The sequence below is a fragment of the Hylobates moloch genome, unplaced genomic scaffold, assembly GCF_009828535.3.
Source record: "Hylobates moloch isolate HMO894 unplaced genomic scaffold, HMol_V3 SCAFFOLD_6, whole genome shotgun sequence".
NCBI classification, from domain to species: Eukaryota; Metazoa; Chordata; class Mammalia; order Primates; family Hylobatidae; genus Hylobates; species Hylobates moloch.
The window spans coordinates 18,655,369-18,681,419 of record NW_026652281.1 but is presented as its reverse complement, the minus strand read 5'-3'; the positions used below and the strand labels follow the sequence as shown (position 1 = coordinate 18,681,419).

Sequence of the window (26,051 nt, the reverse complement as noted above, 5' to 3'; positions counted from 1 at the left end):
ATTTTAATACATGTACATAATATATAATGATGAAATCAGGATAATTAGCATATGCTACCTATCACCTGAAACATTTTACCTTTTTTTGTGCTGTGAACATTAAAAGATCTTCTCTTCTAGCTTTTTGGAAATACACAAAAATGATAATGAACCATATTCACCCTGTGATGCTTCAGAACACCCAAACTCATTCCTCCTATCTAGCTGTAATTTTGTATCCTTTATGCAAGCTCTCCTCCTCCTCCCCTCTTTGCTTCCCAGCCTCGAATACCCACAACTCTACTCTCTACTGGAACTGGATATATTAAGGAAAATAAAATAAAGTATATTAGTAAGATTAATTTCACATGTCCTTGCTTTGTAAAATGTGGCTACTAAAAGTTTTTAAATTACATATGTGGATAATATTATATCTCTACTGAACAGCACAGATCCATGGGACAGGAAAGGAAACCAAGTAATTAACAGGGATTGACAATTAAAGCAACAGAAAGAAGGTGGCACATGCATTTTATTTTAAGTTTTCCAAGACAGGAAATATTGAATTGGAGATATTCATATTTTAGGAAAGTAGTGAATGGAGCCAATTAAAAATAAAAAACTTTTTTAGCATAAATTCAGGTTAGTGATTAGGAACTCGAGATGTTGCAGCCCATTACCTAATCATAGACTATTACTATTTATGAAAAAATTCTCATGTGTAAATAGGCCCTTTTTCTTTGTAAAAGCTTGATCAAGGATTTTGCTTATGTCTCAGACTGTCATGGGGCCAAGAGGGGCTGGAAGAAGTGGATGTTTTTATTTCAACTGATTGCTTTTTGACCCTTTCCTAAGTGACAGGAGGAGTTTCATTCTTTCCTCCTCAACTGATCTTCTCACTGATTGTTTAAATAAGTGGACCATCTCTTGGTTAGGTAAATCTATAGAAAATAAATGAAGAGTATGTGCTGACCTTAAACAAATGAAGTATTTTTAAAAAAGCTTTTTATTATAGAGATCCAAATTTATCTGAAGATAATTACCTACCCTAATAGTAATCAATACCTGATCAATCAGACCCTATTCACATCTACATCCATTTAGCACCTCCCTCCATCCCATATATTTAAATCCCAGATATCATACCAGTTTATCTATAAACATTTCAGTATGTATGTCAGAAAATAAGGATTCTGTATAAAAAAACAAGGCTACAATAGTATTATCATACCTAAAAAGTAATTCTTGATTAATAAACCTTTGGTAGCATCAAATATCTGATCAGTGTAAAAAAATTTACTGGAACATTTTCATGGTGATTAAATGTAGATTAATACTAGGCTCTGAAAACTTACATAGTTTTATGATATGCCATAAATAATTACCTTTTCATATTTCAATATATGAATTTTGTTCATCTTCTCGTCCTGATTTCTGAGAAAATAAAAATAGAATCAAATTGTTATCTTATTATGTCTCTCTGATTATAATACTCCTTGGCAATATCAAAAATATTTTGTAACACAATTTATCCCTTAGGAACAAACTGAATTACCATTATGATTATTAACCACTAGATGCCACAGTTGCTTCACACAAATGAAATTAACTCAGCCTTGATCTGTCAAGAAAAAATGATAACTTTCAAAATAGCTTAGTAAAATCCTGATTCAAAGTGTCAGTACAAGCCTAATCTTCATTATACCTTGTAACAGAAGCATAAACTGAACATTCACCTATATATTGACCTTTTACTTTCATAAATGATCAAAGAATGATTCCACCCTTTAAAGTCATTTGTGCCTTTTCTGTGATTTTAAAGTTATTAGTAACCTTTTCCAATTAGTTTTAATATCTAATGTAGTCCCATTAGAGCAGTTTGCTCAAAGACTCTCTGCTAAGTATAGCAGACTTTGTCGTGGAGTGGTTGACATTAAAGTCTTTCCAAAGCCACAGGAACACAATCTCTACAAGAAGAAATCTGTCTTCACTGTGAATCCAGATGATACCTTATGTTCCAGTAGCTACAGCTCAGAGAAGGTGGCAAATAATTCATATGTTACTGTAGTCTAATATGGACATATTTGAAATTGTTAAAGCATTTAGGAAAGACAGAAAATCAGTTTTGTAATTTTCTTTGTAAACTATTATAATTTTAGAAGGATTTTATTATTGCTTTTTTCTCAAAATCCACTACAGAGGTGCTTCACAGAGATTTTATGAGATGGTTCACAAGTATACTTATTGGCACATTCTAGCTTAGATAAGAACAGCAACTATATGAGACATTTTTCCCAGAGTTATTATTATAGAATTACCTGTATTTGTGTATTTTTCCTCTAACATAGTATATAGATTTTTATTATATTTTGGTATGCAATTATGTTTATTTTTCTTTAATGTTAGTTCCATGAAAATTTCCTCCTCAACAACCCTTATATCCAATTGAGATTTTTTCTTAAATTATTCCTATAACTTATTACTTAATGTTTTGAAAATAAAAAAGTGAGTTCTTGATAGAGATTTCCCAGAAAATTACCTCCTGTCAAAGTCATGTATCTTCAGAACTAAAGTGAGTATGAGAAAATCACTTCACTGACTTTGGGAAATTCCCACAAATAACCACAGGAATCTCAATACATATAAAATTAACTTTATATAAAAATATTTTCCCAAAGCTTCTACTTATTACAAATAAGGAAAGGGGCAGATGCTGTGCAGGAAGGAAAAAAAAGAGGCTTGTTTTTTCCCTTCTATTCTAAAGTGATGGGGTCACTTCAATAAAGATTTAAACGTTTTCTCTAATTCTACCCTTGTCCCACTCTAGTTTATTTTCTCCCCATAGGAGTTAGAATGATCTTTGGAAACAATAAATAAAAACCAGATCACTACTCTACACAACAGTTTCATTGTCACTCGGGATAAATGCCCAAGTCTTTATGAACGTCTGCAAGGATCTATATATGCACTGTCCAATATGGTAGTCCCTAGCCACTTGTGTCTATTGAACATTGGAAATGTGGCTAGTTTGAATTCAGATATGCTGTAAGTGGTGAGCACACAATGGTTTTGAAAAATTAGTACTAATAAAAAGAATAAAATATCTTCCCATATTTTGGATATGTTAAGTTGAATAAAAAGTATGAAAATCGATTTCACCTGTTTTTAAATGAGGCTTCTAGAAAAAAAATCAAATTATATGTCTTGCATTTGTGGCTCACATTATAATTCTATTCAGCACTGACCTAAATTATCAACAAGTCATCCGCTTCCTCCTTTTTCCGATCTACTTTGGCCTCTGCTGTTTCTCAATATGCCATGTCTGTGTCAAAGACTTGTGTTAGCTACTCCTTCTCCTTGAAAAGTATTATTTCAGACATCTTCAGGATTAGTTTCCTCACTTTTTCCTGTTCTCTGCTAAAATTATCAGAAAGAACTTTCCTGACGTATCAATGTTAAGTGGCCTCACCCAACACATAATACACTCACTATCCTTCTCTATTTTTTAAATAAACACTTACACCCACATATTGCATGTATTTCTTTATATGTAAAAATACTTCATATACACACATGCGTGTGTGTGTGTGTGTGTGTGTGTGTGTGTGTGTGTGTGTGTATAATCTGTTAGAATACAAGTCCCATGAAGTCAGGACTTTGTTTTGTCTACTTTTTTTTTCTCAGTGATAGTGTCTGCCTTACAGAAGATACTAAATATCTGTTAAATAAATGAAAAGATGAAATGTAATAAAAATGAGATTATAGATACCATGAGAGAGACGTTTTAGCATAAGGGAAGGGATTAGAAAACGAGAACATTTCCCAAGTGTTTACAATGAACTAAACATTATGCTAAGCACTTCATATAGTATATTAATAAAGCGTCACAGAAATGAATTTACAGATGAGAAATACAAAACTTAGAGAATTTTCACAACTTGCCCAAGGTCACTTGCCTCATATGTAGTATCATCTCAATGATTTCATTTTATCTGAATCTTTTCTAGTGCCTTCCCTGATTCCCAGACTAAATTAGATGCTCTTATAAATATTCTCAGAGTACTCTGTATTTCTATTCATATCATTTATCACCACTGTAATTCATTTCATAGTGTGATGTTTAATGTCTGTCTTCTTCAGTGCACTATAAGCTTCACGACGGGAAGCATGATATCTCCATGTCCAGAGCCCTCCACCTTGTCTAATGTTTAATCTCTAATATACACTTGTTGAATAAGTGAATGAAACTAACTTTCTCTCCACATATTCCAAACAGTAGATGAATGGGTTATTTATGCCCAATGAGAATCAACGATTTTGTAGATCAACTATATGAATGGCATCCATTACCATAAAGCCCAGTTGAATACTGCAGGGGAGAGGGTACTGGTGTGTAGGTGGACTTATTTGTCCTTTACTGTTGACCATATGCAATAGGAAATCCTCTGGAAATGTGCTGTCCTACATGGTAACCCCTAACCACATGGCGCTATTTAAATAAAAAGTAATTAAAATTAAATAAAATGAAAATTCATTTCATCAGTCACACTAGTCACCTTTCAATGCTCCATAATTTTATGTGGCTACTAACTGTCTTATCAGCACAAATCAAAAAAATTTCCACTATAGCGAAAGTTCTATTGAATAGTACTATTCTAGAAATTTTAAATGCCTTTCACGATTTAAAAATCAGAAGGGGCCTGTTTGACTAGCTTTGTATTCTAACTGAAATTTAACTTTGAGAGAGTCCAGTAATCTGTATTCCCAAGTGTCTCTGGGCAAAACCTAGACATGGAAAAGGAGCTTCATTGTCCAGCAGATGAAACATTTAGTCAGACGTGCTCATGCACAGCCAGTGACCGGTGTGGAAAGAACCATTCCTCCAAAGGCTCCAGGCAGGCCTAGTATTCCAGGGACGCTGCCAGCACCTCGCTGGATCGAGCCATTATGTCTAATGCCATTCAATACCATCCCTTTGCGTTTGATGTCTAAAACAGAAGACTGAAATTTGAAGAGAAGGAAGGACTTGGGATGCCAAATGCACCCCAGACTACAGCTTTACGCACAACCTTTACAGAGAAATTTGTTAATGCTCCCTTCTTCAAAATGTCATATACCTTCAAGTAATTTCTTCCTAACGTAACTAAGGCACAATGATTTTGGCCAATACAGCTTAACTTTTTTTGAGATTCTGTTCCTGGGCAATTTTCCTCCCTCATTGGAGAGGTAAAATTGTCCTGTCTTTGCCTTAGAAAATAAAACGGTTCATAGGCGAGAATAAAAATCATATCCTCCATTTTATTTTTTGATTAAGTTCACCTATTTCATGGGGGTAAGAATTTCTTTCGTTTGTATCTTCAGGGTATTGGCCCTGTGAATGTGTGCCCATTTCTCCACTATTTGCCAGTCCCACCGAGCCAATCTTCTACCAAGACTGAAAATAGACCATGGTTCTCATTTCTAGAACAGATTATCATCAGGAGAACCGAGGGGGAGACCATTAGGCAGCCCCACATTTTCCAACTCAACAGGTGGAGGACATGGGATTTTTACGTTCTTTGGGGATTGAACCCCCACTCACCATCTCCCTTAGCCTTTCCGGATAAGTATTTCCAATCCCCCAGAGATTTTCTTAGGAGAGACCCCAAACGACAATGGGACAATGGTGCTTCTGTGAAGGACTGAGGAGAGCTGGTGGAGGATGCAGGTAGGACGGAAGTTAGGCTGGGAGGAGAGGTGCTGGGATGGGACCTTTGGTTTCCTGACAAGTGACCGACTAGAGAGAGAAGGCGTGGAGTGGCAGCGGTAAGAACAACGTGGAAAGGACGGAAAACGCGAGGAGTGGACCTGGGGCGGGGCAGAGTGGTAAGGGTCACGCCAGGACGTACCGGGCTGTGGGCTGGGGGAGGAGAGCCCACAGGGACAACAACGAACTTGCTGGGGGCTCGCGGACCCGAGCTCCGCCGATGAGGTCAGCGGAGCCTAGGCGCCGGGAGGAGGCCAGTAGAGCCCCCACACACGAGTGTCAGGAGGCCAGCGGAGGGGCGGGACGGGACGGGAAATGGGACGAAGAGCAAGAGCTGGGGGCGGAGGGAAGAGGGGGCGTCGGCGCTGCAAGCCGGAGGCGGCCCGACAGGGATCGTTTCCTTCCGGAGAGAAGGCCGGCTCCGGACTGAGGCGCTGACGGGGGGCGTCCAAGGGCGGGTGACGGGGAAATACTGCGGCCCGCGCTTCCCTCTGGCTGGCAGCGGTGCCGCCTGCGGCTCCTCCTCCGGGCGAGCTCGGAGCCCGGCGGCGGGGGGAGCGGGAGGCGGGAGCGAGGGCGGGGGCTCGGGAAGGAGGGAGGAGGGAGGGCCCAGGCGCGCCAGTGACAGGGTGGCAGCCTAGGAGCGGACGCGTTGCCGCCGCCGCTGCTCCTCCTCCTCCTCCTCCTCCTCCTCCTGCTGCAGCTCCTCTCGCTGCCGCTGCCGCCGCCGCCGCCGCCGCCGCCACTGCCGCCGCCGGGAGAAGTTTCACTCCCGACCCTCGCTCGGAGCCACGGCCCAGAGCCGAGCGAGAGCCCGGCAGGCAGCTGCAGCCCGCGGCAGTCGAGGCGTCCGCGGCGCTCGGACCTCCAGCCGGTGTCGGCGCCTAGGCGGCGGGCTGCGGCCGGGGCTGGGGGCGCAAAGGCGGAGGCGGGGCGGGTGTGAGCCGGAGAACCCGCGTGCGGCGCCGCGGCAGCCCAGCGAGCGTCCGCGCCCGGGGCAGCCGCGATGGCTGTGCGCTCCCGCCGCCCGTGGATGAGCGTGGCATTAGGGCTGGTGCTGGGCTTCACCGCCGCGTCCTGGCTCATCGCCCCCAGGGTGGCAGAGCTGAGCGAGAGGAAGAGACGCGGCTCCAGCCTCTGCTCCTACTACGGTCGCTCTGCTGCTGGCCCCGGCGCCGGCGCTCAGCAGCCGCTCCCCCAGCCCCAGTCCCGACCACGGCAAGAGCAGTCGCCGCCCCCCGCGCGCCAGAATCTCCAGGGGCCACCGCTGCCCGAGGCAGCGCCCGGGATCACCAGTTTTCGAAGCAGCCCCTGGCAGCAGCCACCTCCGCTGCAGCAGCGGCGGCGAGGACGCGAGCCTGAGGGCGCAACGGGGCTTCCCGGTGCTCCAGCGGCCGAAGGGGAACCCGAGGAGGAGGACGGGGGCGCGGCTGGGCAGCGGAGAAGCGGCCGGCCAGGGAGTAGCCACAACGGCAGCGGGGACGGGGGCGCTGCCGCCCCAAGCGCCCGACCCCGGGACTTCCTGTACGTGGGGGTGATGACCGCGCAGAAGTACCTGGGCAGCCGCGCGCTGGCCGCGCAGCGGACCTGGGCGCGTTTCATCCCCGGCCGCGTGGAGTTCTTTTCCAGCCAGCAGCCCCCCAACGCCGGCCAGCCCCCGCCACCCCTGCCTGTCATCGCGCTGCCGGGTGTGGACGACTCCTATCCTCCCCAGAAAAAGTCCTTCATGATGATCAAGTACATGCACGACCACTACCTGGACAAGTATGAGTGGTTCATGCGCGCCGACGACGATGTCTACATCAAAGGTGACCTCCTTGCGCCGGCTTTCCAGCCTGCCCGCCTCCCCGACTCCTTTCTCTGTAACCAGCCCTAGCCCCTGTCCAGCCCCTCCGCTGCTTCTCTGCCAGCACGTGCTTCGGGCTCCCACAGGCCGTGGCCCGCCCTCCCCATCCCGTGCATCCGCCCTCCGCACCCCGTGCATCCGCCCTCCCCACTCCGTGCATCTCCGCCCACAATTCGTAGCCCGTTCCTCGTCTTCTGCAATCTGGACCCTCCTCACACCTGCCTGGCTTTATTCGCCTTCCTCACTTGCTGTTTTCGGTTCCGCCTCGCGCTTGTCCCTTAGTCTTTCCCGTGTGGGAGAGGTTAGAAAAGGGACCTTAGAGATAAACTAAAGGCCATTCCCACTCTGCCCTCCTCTGAAAGCCCCTGCTGATGGTAGTTTCCCCAATCGGTCCAGAGGGGCGTGGTCTTTGGTGCAGGAAGGGAAGACGAAGGATGCTGGCTACAACCAGTCTGGAGATTCAGTGTTCTGGCTTTGAATCTTGCTCTTTTGTTTAAACTGGATCTAGCGCACTTCTGGAACTGCTCAGATTGAGGAATCATCTTCGCTGTCCCGGACCCTTTCCTATGTGTTGCCGTCCCTTTGGCTCAACTCTCCACACACTGGGAGTCCTTGGCCATCCCCACCGCCCCAGCGCGCTGCTCCTTACAACCACTACAGTTCACCACCAAGCCGTCCCCCACCCCCCCGCCACACCTCAATAAAACCCTCAGAGGATGGGCATATTGTAAGGAATTGGTGGTGGGGGAAAAGAGGAAAGCACCCGCTAATAAGCCAGACCCCTGGGAACAGCAGACTGTACTAGCACACACTAGTATTGGTTCCTTTCCAGTGCATTTTGGTGGCCGCGGTGATAAGCAGAGGCTGGAAGTCCTTCCCAGAACCACAGGCAGCCACAGCAAGAAAAAACTTTTTTGTCAGTTTAAAAGAGGTGCGGTCTTTTTCCCGGAATGTGGGCGGCTCTGGACAGAGAATTCCTAAACTCAGCGGATCAAAGTTCTTTAGGTCAGAGAAGGGAATCTTTCCAGTCCAGCCAGTTGCTGAGATGGGGAGGAACGCAAGGGAAGCAGCAGGGTTGTACTGAACGAGGTTTCTCTGTGCTTTCCACATTTCCTTGCTTCTCGGTCAAAGGGGGGCAGCCCTTCCTTATTTTATGCCTCTCTACTCGTAGCCTCATTGCTTTCTCCTGATTCGAATAGTACTTTTCACATAATACAAGAAAAACGAACAAAAAGCCAAACAATAAACCCTAACTGTTGCATTTTGGCACAAGGAATTAGTGTAATCATAATAACTAGAGATTTCTTGGGTTTGGATTGGAAGGAGGGAAGTCACTCTAGAGCTGGTTGGAATAGAAAATATTGATAATTGGATACAAAATAAAGAATGGTCTCATTACATGTTTAACAGTGATATTTAGGATTGACTCAAAGAGGAAAGCTTCCTCTACTTTAAGCTCCTTGTCTTGGATGTCTCAAAATTACAAAGGTTTCTTGGCAGAAGTTCGCCACAATTTATAAAATGCATTAACAGTACCTCCTTCTTTCATTTGTTTTAATACTTTGAAAGATTGTCCTTCAGAACATTAAAATGACATATTATTTCAATTTCTATTAAGAGTGAAATGTGTTTTGAATTAAGAACCCGATAATAGCTGAAACTCATTGAGATACAGGGGGCAAGGCATGGGATCAAGATAATGACTGCAGATGCTGTACTCATCAAAAATGGTAGTAAAGATGCTGACTAGGAATATGAAGGAGGTGACTCTCTACTTATTCCAGTGTATTAGCTGCAAAATGTTGTTTTTAAACGTTTTTTCCTGAACTTACAAACTGCAGGTGAAACCAATTACACTAATTTTTGACAAACATTTTTTTATTTCTAAAAAGGTGCCTTCCCAAATTAAATTTCGAGACAGGTTTGATTCAGACACCCTCCAAAACTGTGTGGTTTGTATATGACTGAAGTTTAGTTAATGGCAAAACACTGAACTAAACCAATTGTGAGTAAAAAATAATTATTAGATATTAACAGTCAGCCAAAACAATGCTAAATACCAGGATTTAATATTATTTTATATTCCTGGGAACTTTTTGTTACTTCACATGTACTAAGAAACCTGTCTTTACTTGCCTTGTCATTATTTCACCTTTTACAGAAAATTGATGATTGTCAGAGCTGTTATGGTTTTTCAGTGACCTTAACCAGAAGCTGATACAATTTTAATATGTTTTAACTAATAACTATGAATTAGTCTTTTAAAAATAATAGAATATTGGAAGAGGCTTTTTCTTCTTTTCAGTTGTGTAAGACTGAGGATTTTAATCACAATGTTGAAGATTCTGTCCCTTACCTTGTACATGATAAGTGATTATGAAATAAGGAGACATAGTAATTGTTGCCTTTCTTTTTGTAGGTGATAAATTAGAAGAGTTTCTTAGATCACTAAACAGCAGTAAGCCTCTCTACCTGGGACAGACTGGCCTGGGGAATATTGAAGAGCTTGGAAAGCTGGGACTGGAGCCTGGGGAAAACTTCTGTATGGGAGGACCTGGCATGATCTTCAGCCGAGAAGTTCTCAGGAGGATGGTGCCACATATTGGTGAATGCCTTAGAGAAATGTACACGACTCACGAGGATGTGGAAGTAGGAAGATGCGTTCGCCGTTTTGGTGGGACTCAGTGTGTCTGGTCTTATGAGGTAAGCATTGAGCTGTGATGAAAATGTTCACATAGTACATGTGCATGCCATTTTATAATTTAGGGCAACAATTCTATTCATTCTCTCTGTGTCTCTGTATTTACTTGAAAATGATAGTAGCAGCCCTTAAGGGATACAAGAGTGGGAGATAACTTTCTCATTAGGTGTCAGGCTTGTCTGAGACTTTGTTATTAGCATGCCCCTTAACTTTAAGCAGTGGCCTATACTTATGGCCACATCTCTGGAAGATGCTTATATCCTCCCCTGCTTGATTTATTGGTGCTTATATACATGTGAATCAATTTCCCTTCTCTAACAAGAGGTTTAATTTTACTCTTCTCTTCAGCTGTAGCCTTTAGCATTTGCTACTGTGCCTTTTTATTTTATTTTATTTTTATTTTTTTTTGGTTAGGTGTGTAATGCCATCTCTTTGTTTTTAAATGGTTAAAATCTGAAGTTTCTTTGGATATTTTCCAGTGGAAATTTAACATATTTTTAAAAGTATTAGAAAAGCAAACTAATAGTGTATCATTTATGGTAGATGTATTCACAAAATTCCAATCACTGTATTTCCTTAGGCATACAAAAGGAATGAGTTGTCTGGAAAAAAGCAGAAGTTTAAATGGTGTGCAGTAGCTGCTTAGTATTTTTGACAGTTTCCCTAAAATTTGTTTATGTCTATTCTTATGCTATTTTCTGAAGAGGAACCATTATTTAAATAATCTTAGCTATTTATTTATTGCTGTGATCATTTTTATGAAATACTTGAGTTTTTTTCCTTCAGAAATTGATTTTGAAATATAATAACATTTTATTTAACATAGATTTCCTAAAAGATAATTTTAGTAAAAATTTATTTAACATTGAAATAACGTATTGTTTTTAGTATAGTGTGTGGTTTTCAAGTAGTTGGAATTTAGTATTAGTTTAGCTACCGAGTGCACAGCTTTGTAAATTATATCTTAACTCCTTTGCTTATGTTTTCGAATTTTTCACGTCACTTAGTATAGAAGAAACATTTTATGAAAATACGTTCCCTGTGAAGTCACTAAATACACAGTTGCATTTGTTTTTCTTGTATTGTAAGTGTAGTCTCACTATAGTTAATTTTGCTTTCTCTTTCATACTTTGTGGTATTTATACTTTGGGGACATATTTTATACATTACAGAAAGTAAAATTTATCAGTCATTTGAAATAGGCATGAAAATTTAAAATGATTATGTTGCTAATTTCTTTTGATAATAAAATGGTAATTTATAAAAACTGTCCTACAACTACCCTTTAGGATAAAAATTTATGTAAAAACATTACAGTTTAGAGACCGGTAATCTAGAATAAACTTAATAAAATATTTCTTCCCTTGTTATAAAACAAAGTAAAAGACAAAAATATTCAATACAGAGAACATATTCAGTTGATTTTGTTTACATACTGTTATTGTTTTGCAGATATTTACTTTGCATGGATAAGTAAAAAAATATTTGTATGGATAAATAAAAAATCTCATCTGTAGTTAATAATATAGATGGGAAATTATTGTGTTTTATATGATACTTTATTACCTTAACATAATATATAAAATTTTAACCAAGATAGTGTTTAAATGTTCCTCTTTTCAAGTTCTCATTGGTTCTGCTGTGAAGGCCTAGTCTTCACCTAGCGTGCCATTCATTCATGTTCAAGAGACTAAGATATGCACAAAGATTGGGAGCTCAAAAATTGATTTAATATTTTATTTATAATATAGGCCTTTGTTCTGGTTAAAGTGAAGAGAAGTTATATTGTAGATGTGCACCCTGTCTATTAGATAAGTGCAATCTTAGATCCTTTTATTAACTGATGTAACAGCAAACAGAAGAGATTCCAAGTCTTACAGGCTGTAACCTGGTGAATATAACATTTTCGGTAACTTTTCATAATACATTTGAATTTAGACTGACACTTGACCATCACTGACTTATGAATCTGTATAAAACTAAACTAATCATCTCAACATGTTTTCCTACCATTATAAAATATTTTCTAGATAAGTACTGTTGACTTTATGTTTTGTTAAGCTATTATATAGAATTTACTTTGTATTGGGATTTCAGTCATTAAAGGAGCTATTTAAACAGTATTTATTTAAGGGAGGCACTGATTTAATTCTAATATAAAATCTCAAAATCTTACATAGAGAAATGATAGTAAATTTTATTACCAAGAGATATGTGAAAAAAAAGTTAGCAAAACTGGTGAAGATACATATACAAAGAAATTATATCTAAATTTTAATACTAGAATGTGTTCCGTGTTTCATGAGACATCTAAGTATGTAACTTGGGGCACAGCTGAACTGGGTATAACATTCACAGATCCCATACTTCACTTTCTAATTTGGATTTTATGTCAGTGGAAATGGTGTCCATGTATCATACTGTTCATATTATATGGAAAGATTGGTCTATTCTACTCCAGGTTGGCATTCTCAGTAAAGGTGAAATTTTACATCTGCTCATTAAAAAAGCTATGAAATTGATCATTACTTTTTTTTTTCCGTAGTTCTTTTAAAAGCACTATCTGCGATAGAATTTTCGTAAAATTTTAAATTTCCTTTATCTATACCTTTGACAAATTTTAGGACTTTTGTTTTTTTTTGGTTTATCCTCCTAACAAAAGTTCTTCCAGAGTTGAGAGTCCTGTTAAGGCAGCATGTTCATGATTTTTGAGTTTGAATAGATGAAATGTTCATGATAGAATGTCATCTTTTAAAAATGGTGAACATGCTTACAGATCTTATAAAAAGAGAATTGAAAGAATTATTAAATAAAATGTATAAATGTATAGTTTCCTTGAATATAAGTTATATTTTTTTTAAAATCCAGGAATGAAGCTCTAGTATTCTTCTTAACTGCTAAACTGAAATTACTTTCTCTGTGTTTGTATATACTATTAAAAATATATTGTAAAAGAGAAAGAGAGAGAAAGGTGATAGGGGGATTTGAACTGGGGTTTGAGCCATCATCCTAACACTTACTAGTTTAATTGTCTTTTGCAAGTTACTTCTGTAAGTCTTGTGTAATTCAACTGAAAGTGGAGATTTTTTAAGAGTGTTTATCTCATACATTTCAGGAAAGATTAGGTGAAATGATCCATGTAAAGCCCTTAATGTAGTGTCTGGCACATAGTAAATTTTCAATAGATGTTAGTTTTTATTGTTCTAATGTTATAGATATCACGTACTATATTATACAACATGGACTCATATATTTCACTTAATAATTATTAGTAATGGATGGGTGATTCATTTATATCAAAAGGGTCAAAATAAAAAATAAATTCTCAGAGTTAAGCTTTTTTTGGCAAAGAATAATAAACCAGTATGTTGCAGTATTTTAGAAATATGAGGAATTCAGTATTAGTAAAACGTACAATGGGCCGGGCGCAGTGGCTCACGCCTGTAATCCCAGCACTTTGGGAGGCCGAGGCGGGTGGATCATGAGGTCAGGAGATCGAGACCATCCTGGTTAACATGGTGAAACCCCGTCTCTACTAAAAATACAAAAAATTAGCCGGGCGTGGTGGAGGGCGCGTATAGTCCCAGCTACTTGGGAGACTGAGGCAGGAGAATAGCATGAACCTGGGAGGCGGAGCTTGCAGTGAACCGAGATCGCGCCACTGTGCTCCAGCCTGGGAGACAGCGAGACTCCGTCTCATACAAAGAAACAACAACAACAAAAACAACTTACTATGAAATATGGACACCTGTTTTAAAAATGCATTACAAATATTTGTTTCAGCCTTTGCACCTAATATGTATAAGATATATATAACTGAATTTGAGGATGTTGTGTGGAAAATATTACTTAACAAATTATTTAATACACATATATAAAGAATCCCAAACAGATCTACATAAGGAAAAAATTACAGTATAGATTTCTAAATAGTTGCCAGAACAATGGCCCCCTTTTTTGAGTTTCTCTGGCATCTTCAGTAGGGAAGGAAGTGAATAGTATCTCATTATCCAGTCAACTCATGAGCACCCAGGGGCTTGTCTCTCAAGGCAGTGGGAACCTCCTCCCAGTGTACCTCGGCTCTTTGAGGTAATGATCTGCAGCTTCCGGCCTTTGTCACAATAAGGCCCAGGTGGTCTGGGGAAGTATGTCTTGCTTGTTGGTCTCTTGCTCTTTTTCTCTGTCTTCTCTGCTCACTTTTTCTATTTCCTTCCCCTTGGTGATAGATAAAATACATTTCAAATGTATTTCGATATGTACTGCTTTTCATCAGGTTCCTAGTAAATTAATGTGCTCATGTAGGCCAATCCAGATATCTTAAAAGATCACAGGATGTGCATCCAGACCACAGTAGATCACACAGTTAGGGCTCCAACATGGCCTGACCTGTTCAGAATAAAGAGGCCTTTGGTTGAGGGTGAGTCTTACACAGACTGTTTCTTTGTGTGCCTGTGATCATTGGAGAGTCTAAATTGAGATTCTCCCTTTCCCACCTGGGATTGAGGCATCTTGTTTTAAGGCCATATGGCAGATGTTAATAACCAACAGACTTCATGGGTTATACCTCAAACTTTATAAGCAAAGATTACTAACTGAATGAAGCATGCATGCTCATGAAAAAGTCATTCTATTCTATTCACTCTGCAAGTGTTAGAATTTATTGGCCTCTCCTGCTGGCAAAGATCACACTTTTGGTTGAGCTCTATCTTGGCTACTGCTTTTCTAGAGCTGCAATCTGGCAGTTTGGGAGGCTGCATATGCCTCTTAAACATTGTTTGGCACATAGAGTATTTTAAGGTTTTTAGCTTTTGTTTTTGTTTTTTGACACCTTTAGCAGAGGCAGGCAATCTACAGTTCCCTTCATGTCCTCTTATTATTTATAAGACTCTTCCTTCACGTTTATTTTCCCTGCCTGGCCTACACGGGCATAAAAGTTTTGATCTTTTGAACTAGATAATCCATATATTGCAAGTTTCATGATCATATTCTATAGAAAATGAAGTGAGTTTCCAGTGAGACTGAGAGGTATATTTTAAATACTTTATGGAAGAGTTAATATGTTACAAATTTGGCCATTAAAATTGTATATTATATAACATAGCTACATTTTATTATAGATATGTTTTTAGTAAATAACAAAAATGTTCTCACTGTTAAAAATTATTTATACATTTATGTTCATTTTGTGTATTAGCAGAACTGAAAGTTTTGTTTTCTGATTTTGTTTTTAACAAGATCACTTATATTCAAATCATAAAATAATTTTAATTCTGATTATTGTTCTTCTCCCTTTGAAGGAGTTTTACATTTCTTCTAAGAGTCAGTTTAAGAATAGTTTGTATTTATCATTTTAATATTTGCAGTAAAATAGAGCCAAAGAAGATACCTATTTCATTCAATTAAATGTTATTTCAAACACAGCAGAGTTCTATGTTGGTAAAAATATTTATCTGTAGTTTTATAAATTATTTCATAAGACTAACTAGATTTTCATTAGACTCCTTAAAGTCTAAAACACTAGAATGTTTTATGTTCAATCTTAGTTCCTTAGTTCCTTAAAGTCTGTAAACACCCTAGGAAATTACATTATTTCACAAAAGGATACGTTCTGAAAGTGTTTTCCTGAGGTTGTAAGTAATGTCAGAAAGCTGTACCATAAGAAACTGAACTATCAGTAAGTTCTTAATAACATATTTTTAAGGTTAAAACATCTATGTTATTCTTACAGGGATGCTGCACATCCTTCTTAGCTTCCTATTCCATATAAATTTCCCCTTTTTTTTTGACACAGAGTTTCACTCTTGTCGTCCCGGCTGGAGTGCAATGGTGCAATCTTGGCTCACCGCAACCTCCCCGTCCCAGGTTCAAGTGATTCTCCTGCCTCAACCTCCCTAGTAGCTGGGATTACAGACATGCATCACCACACCCAGCTAACTTTGTATTTTTTTTTAGTAGAGATGGGGTTTCTCCATGTTGGTCAGGCTGGCCTCGAACTCCCGACCTCAGGTGATCTGCCTGCCTTGGCCTCCCAAATTGCTGGGATTACAGGCGTAAGCCACCGCGCCCGGCCAAATTTCCCTTTCTTCTGATGTTGATTTTACTCAATCATGAACATGTTTATGCCCCCAAAGCATATTCATATATATGAAAAAGTATAAAACAGGGACTTTCATTTAAAATTCAGTCTTTCAAAATCTTTTCTTGGTCTGATTCAGTCATAATTTAGTTTTTAACTTTACTAAAAGCAGTAAGCTTCTCACACCTACTCTTCCCACTCCCATCCCACTTGTCAGATGAAATCATCATGCATTGATTTTGTAAAACTTCTTTTCTTCCACACTGTTTTCTTCATTATACAAAATAAAATTGCATTCTGAGTTGATGGAGAAGCATGATATGGTAAGCGTTGTAGGCTTAGATAGTTCATTTTTATCACTAACTGATGTCTTATCACCTAAATTGTGACAATTTATGCTTTCCAAGAATATGATTTACTACATTTATGAAAAATGTGAAGTTTGGAAGATGCCTACAGGCAATTCGAAATAAGCTCTATGATAACAAAAATACTCATATTAATTTAAAAACTTTGAATATTCTTTCTCTTTAATTGATCACAAACATTCTAATTTCCTGAAATAATTCCAGGTCAGTTTCCTACTTTCCCTTTCTTTGTCTTGGTCTCCAAAAAGCTATGTTTTGGGAAACATTTATTTTAGTCTCTTTTCTACCTAGTGATTTATGCTGAAATTACAGAGAAATATATTCTACTATATAACTATATTGCATTTAATTTTTATTATAGCATGTTATTTTTGCACCAGGTATAGTTGTTAATCAGGCATTTCAGTTAAAAAAATTCATAGAAATTAGAAACAAAATCAGCTTACTGAGTTACGTGAGTCATTATCTGATGTTATTGAACCACAAGAAAGCCTAAGTAAACTGAAAAATTGAGGAGTTGCAGTTCTTCACAATTCTAATGTTCTCTTAAATACTGTCCTAACCATTAAACAACATTCTAGTTGAGGCTTAACTACATATAAATCAGTCTGAGTCATGACATGTGTTTAAAGATACTCTATCTTAGAAAGTGTATAACAAGTTTCTGAATTAACTGAATCAAAATAACATGTGTTTAAAAAATAAGCAGGCACAATTTTGGAAGTAACAGATGAATGAAATGCATTTATTAATTTTTTGAGATTTAAAAAGTTTTACTCAACCTTTGTAATTTTGAAAGCTATGCTAATCATTCTTCACAGTCAGTGGTATCGGAACATGTCATTATCTCTTTCAGTTTCATTATTTTTTATTGCAAAGCTATTTGTTTATTTGTAGAGTTTCTGCGTCTCAAAAAGTTGTGGTTGAAAGAAATTAATATGTGCAATATTAACATAGATACTTTATAGTAAAATAAAATTAAAATGTGAAGAAATAAGAGAAAAGTATGCAGAAAATATGATAAAACCATAAAAATACATGTTGGGTTCCTGTTTTCCTGGCATGAAAGAGAACTCTAACTTCTTTTGATACTGAGACCTGAGAAATCTCCCCCAGAGAACAGAAGGAAGCTGTGAGGGATGTAGCAGATCACATCCTTAGCACCACTTCTATAAATAGAGTAGCATGGTTTAATTTGGATGTTCCTTAATAATTTCCTCAATAGAAGCCAGGGCTACAACTCAAAAGGGCAATTCTACAAAAGAAATTCAACTTAGAGATAATGCAGTTATGTTCATAGTATACTACTATTTGGTTCCTTGCTTGATTTTATTTTAAAATTTAGAATACTCTTCAAAGAGCCCTTCAAGGCTGTTATGTCTCACTCAAATGTTTTATATTAGGTTGCCCAACAGGAAGTTTGAGATATGCATATTCTCTGGTGAGAACCCAGAGTGTGGCTATTGTGTTGTTGATTAACGGCAGATCTATAGTTATGCTTTGCTAATCAAGAGGAGGGTAGATATTAAATATACCAACCACAAATGGAGGAAACCAACCAGGTAAGGACAGGATGGCCCCTCAAACTGAGGAGCACAGAAGAGGTTCAGAGAATTCTAAACAGCTTGGCTTAGAAATGTGGTCACCTAGCTACTGAGATGATTATTTAAAAGGTCTGCTTTTATAATAATAGTTTAATTTTAAGGTAAAACTTTCATGTAAAAATTAAAATATGGAAAAATCAGCATTTTTATTAAAACAGTGTATTTTAATAATCTGATATCCTATTGTACAGAAATAAATGTTATATGAAGTAAGGATATTTAATATACGTGAGTATCTCATAAAATATGAAAAAATATGGTGTTAAAATAAATTGAAAATGTTCTGCCTTAGAATTCAATCATTTCACATCTTATGTAGCTAAATGATTTTATTTGCTCAAATGTATTTATTGAGCAGTTTTTATCAGCAGTAAACAACACACATGCCTTCCTTGTCTTCATGGAGTGGATAAGGAGGAGGAGTCAGTCTTCCTACTGATCTCTTGGTTTCAAATCTAATATAGAGTTGGATTTCTCATCTCTGACATCCTTCTAAATTGTTTTTTTTTTCATTATAGGTCATGAAATATCTCTAGCTGGGTCCAACTTTGTTACTTCTCTCAGAACTAGGACCAAATTATTGAGTTTTCTTAAGTAAGCCTCTTCTTTTATTTATGTATCTATCCCTTGAAGAGGAGAAAAATAAAGACATTTTTAGTAATTTTCTTGTATATTAATATATTTTATGCCTGTTGAATCACACAGATAACTAGGATTTTGTATTTTAAGTTTAGCACTAGATTACCTGGCTTCTTACTCTAGTTTTGCCATTCACTAGCTGTGTGGCCTTACACAAGTTATTTAACCTCTCTGTGCCTTAGTTTCCTCATCTATCTACAATGGGTCAGCCCTCATATCTGAGGTGCATTGTTTCTAAGACCCCCATAGATACTAAAATCTATGGATGCTAAAGTTTCTTACATAAAATGGTGTAGAACAATAGGCCTTCCATATCTTTGGATGTGGATGTTATTACAACAGAGAGCCTGTTGTATGTAATAACAGTGCTTACTCCCTAGAGCTGTTATGAAGATTAAACGAGTCAATGCAAATAGCACTCAGAGTAATGTCTCCCAGTGTTAAGCATTCTACAACTACTAGCTATTTTTGCAGAAGCAGAAAGGCGTGAAATAGTGCCAACTTCACAGAGCTGTTGTGAGGCGTAAAAAGGTCAGTGTATTAGAAGCCCTTAGAATAATGCTTGCCACACAATAAACTCTGCATAAAGGTTAACTATTATTACCATTTTCCAGCTTATAATGTTTATATTATTTGTTCGCCTCAAGGGAGTGGGATAATGTTGATTGGAAGGTTTTCATTGCTGTTTCTTTTTGTATGGTGGGCTTTGCTATAATAGGGAAGGTGTTTATTCAGAGTGGTTCCTGGCAGCACAACAGAATTTTCAATGGACTTTGAAAAGATTCTGATGCTGGACCCCACCCTTCATCCATTATGTCAAAATCTCTTACAGGTGAGGCCTGCAGCATGGCTAGTGTTTAAAACTTCTCAGGTGACCCTAATTTGGCTTCAGGGTTTCGACCACTGTGTAAATTTGTTTTGTCAATTTTCCATATTCAAATATCAAGTCTATTTTAAAACTATTTGTTAAAAGTTAGTTTTGCTTTGTTTTCCTTTGGGGAATCACAGGAGAGTAATGAACACTTCTGCATTTCTGTTCTTGTCTGGCCTGTTACTCATCTGTTCCAAAGAACTAATCATTGGACTTTAAGACAATGGCTACAAAGCCATCACTGACAACTGTATGTTTTCTCATGATCTGATTTTCATGGTTCATATATTAATTACCTTTTTCTTAAAAAATATCCAAGGTGGATCTTAAAACATTCTCATAAAGATATGTTTTTACTGTACAAGGCTTAAGGTTTATAGTTGTGTTTACTTATTACATCTCAGTAATACATAGTAAGAGAGTTCTTATGAGTGGAATGTCTACAATGGCTCGATTGCTTTAACATTGACTTAAATAATTTGATCTCTTATGGAAAAAGGTGTCAGAACTACATGTGTGATTAAATAATAACTTTTTAGATTTTTTAAAAGCTTAAATGGGTAATTTTGATTCTATGCCATCACTCTCAACAAATAGTTTCGAGCCCACTGCTATAGGTGACTGCTGTGATGGAGGAAAGTACAGGATACACAGGAGTTTAAGGGAAGAAATGCCTGAGGAGAGCAGGAAAATGCTTCCTCCAAACTGGAAGTAACACAGGGGCAATACCAGTTGAGTGGGGATGCATGGGCAGGCAAAGGTGGAAGAATAGCACACTGGATAATGTGTTTGGTTCCAGCATATGTACAGGCGGGAGATGTGAGGCCCAAAAGCTGTAGTTAGAACCCAATTATGAAAGGCTTTTTATGTAATGCTCAAAGGTTTAGATCGTACATTGTAGATCAGTGATTCTCTTTTTTTTTTTAAATTAATTTATTCTGCTAATATATTTTTTAGAAGGTAAAATCATGATTCTTGCAAAAATATACACATTGAAGGTCTTATTTATTTCATCAATTAATAAAGAAATAATAAGTTACCAAATGTTCAGAGAAGAACCCAAAGACAGTTACACATATCAGTATTAGTGAATGCTGGGATAAATGTGCAAATAGATGCAAAGGTAGGAAAACTGTTAATATCTATAAGGTGTTGTCAACTAATCAGTTGCACTCAGTGGACATAGTTGGTGTATTAGTCTTTTCTGACACTGCTGATAGATACCTGAGACTGGGTAAATTATAAAGAAAAAGAGGTTTGATGGACTCAGAGTTCCACGTGGCTGGGGAGTCCTCACAATCATGGCGGAAGGCGAAAGGCACATCTTACATAGCAGCAGGCAAGAGAGAGAATGAGAACCAAATGAAAGGGGTTTCCTCATATAAAACCATCAGATCTGGTGAGACTTATTCACTACCATGAGAACAGTATGGGGGAAACTGCCTCCATGATTCAGTTATCTCCCACGGGCCGCTCCCACAACAGGTGGGAATTATAGGAGCTACAATTCAATATGAGATTTGGGTGGGGACATAGCCAAACCATATCAGTTGGCATTCTGTCAACGACACTGATTTGTATAACTATAATAAAACATTTTTATTCTTCTTGTATATTAACAAGTTATAGTTGTATATGTATATATAAGGTAAAAAGTGGTGTAATGATTTTTTATACAATGTGGAGTGATTAAATCAAGCTAATTAACCTATTCATTACCTCAAATATTTGACATTTTTTTCTGAAGAGCACAGTCAAGATTTACTCTTAGTTATGTTGAAATGTACAATATTCAAGTATTAGCCATATTTACCATGCTGTGCAACAGATTCAATTAAAAAAACAAACTTATTCTTTCTATCTAATTGAGGCTTTTTAATATTTGATTGTCATCCCCCTATTTACCCCACCTGAAGTCCCTGGTAACCACCATTCTACTCTGCATCTATGAGTTCATTTGCTTTAGATTCCACATAGAAGTGAGGACATGTGGTACAGTGGTCCCCCACTAATCCACAAGGAATAGGTTTCTTTTTTTGTTTGTTTGCTTTTTGTTTTGAGACAGAGTCTTACTCTGTCACCCAGGCTGGAGTGCACTGGTGCGCGATCTTGGCTCACTGCAACCTCCGCCTCCCAAGTTCAAGTGATTCTCCTGCCTCAGCCTCTGAGTAGCTGAGATTACAGACATGCGCCACTACGTCTGGCTAATTTTTGTATTTTTGGTAGAGACAGGATTTTGCCATGTTGGCCAGACTGGTCTCGAGCTCCTGATCTGGTGATCCACCCACCTTGGCCTCTCAAAGTGCTGGGATTACAGGTGTGAGCTACCATGCCCAGCCAAGGAATTGGTTTCAAGACCCCTGGTGGATGCCCGAAACTCTCTGTAATATTGAACTCAGTTACCATCAGCTGGAACCCATTTCTGATCATGTCTTCCATCCATAAATTTAACACCTTTCTATTATAACTAAGCACTTATCACACACTGTGGTTGTAATTTTTACAGTTTGAAGTGTATCACTAAAACCAGCACTAATTTCTTTCTCCTTTGTAATTTCATGGATAGAAGTGTCATTCTTACATTAGACCTTAGCAACCCCACCATATGATTTTTTTTCTTTTTTATTTAAGACTGTGTTTCACTCTGTCACACAGGCTGGAATGCAGTGGTACAATCACGACCCTCTGCAGTCTCGACTTCCTGAGCTCAGGTGATCCTCCAACTTCAGCCTCCCGAGCAGCTGAGACCGCAGGCATGCACAACCATGCCCATCTAACTTTTTTATTTTTTTGTAGTGACGTGGTTTTGCCACGTTATCCAGGCTGATCTCCAACTCCTGAGCTCAACTGATCTGCCTGCATTGGCTTCCCAAAATGTTAAGATTATAGGCATGAACCATTGTGCATAGCCGATTTTTTTTCTTAAGTCCAGAACTTTTACCTTTTCGCTCCTAGGAGACATTATGTGGCTTCTCTTTGGCATGCCAAAATTGCCAGCATCACTACTCTTGCACTTTGGGGCCATTATTAAGTAAAACATGTACTATGCACAAGCACTATGATACCTTGACACAAGCATTATGGTGCCTTGAGCACAAGCACTACGATACCTTGACAGTCAGTCAGAGAAGCGAGGTGGCTACGGAGTGACCACCAGGCAGGTAGCATCTACAGCAGGGATCCACTAGATAAAGAGATGACTCATGTCTATGGCAGGGTGGAACAAGATGACTCAAGATTTTATCACTCTATCAGAACTGTGTGCAATTTAAAACATATAAATTGTTTATTTCTAGAATTTTTCATTTAATATTTTTGGACCAGAGATGAGTATAGGTAACTGAAGCCATCCACAGAAAGTGAAATGGTGGATTAGGGAGGACTACTGTATTTGTCTTTTTGTGCTTGCTTATTACGTTAGCATAATGTTCTCCAATTCCATCCATGTTGTCGCAGATGAGAGAATTTCTTCTGTTTTTACTTTAAAACATTTTTTATTTTTAATTTGTGTGGTATATGTTGTATATATTTATACAGTACATGTGATTTTTTGGTACAGGCATACAATGCCTGTATCAACTCAGGGTAATTAAGATATCTGTCATCTCAGGCCTTTTATCATTTCTTTGTGTTAGGAACATCCCAATGTCATTGTTACGGTTATTTTAAAATATACAATAAACTATTTTCGTCTATAGTCACCCCATTATGCTACCAAATACTAGATCTTACTCATTCTCTCTAACTGTATTTTTGTACCCATTAACCATTCCCACTTTAACACACTCTACCCACCCCCAGCCTCTGGCAACCATGATTCTACTCCCCATCTTCATGAGTTGTTGTTTTAATTCCCACATATGAGTGAGAACATGTGAAATTTGTCTTTCTGTATCTGCCTCATTTCACTTCACATAATGCCCTCTTGTTCTATCCATGTTGTTGCAAGTGACGGAATTTCATTCTTGTTTATGGCTGAACAGTAGTCCGTTGCATACATGTAGCACATTTTCTTTATCCGTTCATCCACTGATGGATACTTAGGTTGATCCCATATCTTGGCTATTGTGGGTAATGCTGTAACGAACATGGGTGTGCAAATATCTCTCCAATGTACTGATAACATTTTCCTTTGGATATATACCCCAAAGTGAAAATGCCGGAACATGTGGTAGTTCTATTTTTATTTTGGGGGGAGCCCCCGTATTGTTTTTGATAATGGCTATTCTAATTTACATTCCCACCAAAACTGTACAAGGATTCCCTTTTCTCTACATTCTCACCAGCACTTGTTATTTTTCATCTTTTCATAATAGTCACTCTAACAGGCATGAGGTGATATCTCGTTGTTTTAATTTACATTTCCCTGATGATTAGTGATGTCTAACTTTTTTTTTCACGTATCTGTTAGCCATTTGTATGTCTTTTCAAAAATGTCAGTTCAGGTCTTTTGCCCATTTCTTAATCATATTATTTGTTTTCTTTCTGTAGAATTGTTTGAATTCCTTATATATTTTGGTTATCAATCTCTTACTAGATATGTGGTTTACAATCATTTTCTCCCATTGTATAGGTTGTTTCTTTACTCTGTTAGCTGTTTCCTTTGTTGTGCCATGATCAGTTATTCTTAGAATTACCTGGAGTGATATAATCGGTCTAGAGCGGTGCCCATGCGTAGTATTGTTAAAAATCTTTCCGGTGATTCTAATGAGCAGTCATGTTGGAAAATCAATTCTGTAGATAATGGGGAGCTTCGAAGAGTTCTGAGTAGGTGAGCACCGTGATCAGATTACCTCTTGATGGCTGGAGCATAGAAGGATGTATTGGAGGTTTTTGTTCTTAGAGATTGTGACAATGATGACAGCTATTCCCCAGATCCAGTGAGAGATGAATTTTGAGTCATAGTGGAAATGGAAGTGAGGAGATGGACTTAAGAGCTAAGGAGGAAAGAGAATTTGCAGAACTAGTGATTGATTAGAGATGTAGGAACGGGATGTGGGCATTTTTAAGATGATGCGTAGGTTTTGGATTTGGATGATAATAATATTCCTAGAGATAGGGTATAAGAGAAGAAAAAGAAACTTAGGTGGTTGGTGTGCTTGAGCCATTGGGAGAGGGTGAAGAGGAAACAGTTTTGCTTTGTGAACATTGAGTTTCATTCATTATTCATTTACTCAACAAATACTTATCTAGCATCTAATATGCCAGGCACTGTTCCAAGTGCTGGAGTTGTAGCAGTCAAAAAAATAGACAAACATCCGTAACTTATTTTATAATGGGAAAGACAAAATATAAGCAGGGGAAATGAATGCAGGGTGGTAGGTGTGCAGTTTTAAATAGGGTGGTTAGATGGACCTCACTGAGAAGATGATATTTAAGCTATGCAGATGTCTGAGGGAGTAGCTTTTCTGCAGGGAAGAGTAGGTGGACAAGTCCTCAGGAAAACACAATTGGCAGATCAAGAACTAGGCAGAAGGCAAGGGAAGCTAGAATTGAAGAAGGCACTTTGGGACAGTAGTAAAAGGGGATGAGAGAGGAAAAAACATGGGAGATGAAGGCAGATATCATGTATGGCTTTGCAGCCATTTGTGAAAACTTTGTAGTAGAAAAGTAAGGATCATCTAGCTGAATAACTTTCCCAGATTAGGCAGGCAGGGGTACAAATCCATTGTGAGTATTATCAGACTGCATAAATGCATTTGTTTTAAGTAAATTATATTCATGAGTAAAGTAGTTAATATTTAAAATTAAAAAGAAATTGTATCACAGCCATAGAATTAAAAAGTTTAATTTGTTTAAGATTTGATTTATTAAACTTAGTAATTTGTTTGAAAATTATATAAAATTTAAATTCTATTTACTGATTTTAACTAAATCACTAATATAAAATGGTTCAAACACTAAAAAGCATAAAAATACATATAATGAAAAATCAATTTCTGTTCTCTATCTTCCTAGAGAGCTTCCCCCAACTCCCTACTAACCACTCTTTTTTATATTTCCATAGTTTCTCTCAAACATTAGACAACTTGATACATACGTTACCTCCTCTACCCTCAATTTTTGTTTATCTCAAGAGGTGGCGTATTACTCACATTGTTCTGAATGCTTTTAAAATTAGAATTAACGGCCAAGCGCAGTGGCTCATACCTGTAATCCCGGCACTTTGGGAGGCCGAGGCGGGCGGATCACCAGATCAAGAGACCAAGACCATCCTGGCC

At 38.4% G+C, this 26,051-nt stretch overlaps 1 protein-coding gene and 1 long non-coding RNA gene across 2 annotated transcripts in view; one reads left to right on the top strand and one right to left on the bottom strand.

Moving 5' to 3' along the window:
• Nucleotides 1-6,204, bottom strand: part of LOC131383775 (uncharacterized) — a 70,173-nt gene extending 63,969 nt beyond the window's left edge. The window contains exons 1-2 of the long non-coding RNA XR_009214041.1: nt 5,561-6,204; nt 1,365-1,413 (exon numbers count right to left, since the gene is read on the bottom strand). This is a non-coding gene — a long non-coding RNA (uncharacterized LOC131383775). The remainder of the gene's footprint in view (nt 1-1,364; nt 1,414-5,560) is intronic.
• A 143-nt stretch (nt 6,205-6,347) lies between these two features.
• Nucleotides 6,348-26,051, top strand: part of CHSY3 (chondroitin sulfate synthase 3) — a 272,991-nt gene continuing 253,287 nt past the window's right edge. Inside the window, exons 1-2 of the mRNA XM_032156523.1 lie at nt 6,348-7,533; nt 9,991-10,274. Coding sequence (XP_032012414.1) covers nt 6,732-7,533; nt 9,991-10,274 — 1,086 coding nt within the window. The 5' untranslated portion in view covers nt 6,348-6,731. The remainder of the gene's footprint in view (nt 7,534-9,990; nt 10,275-26,051) is intronic.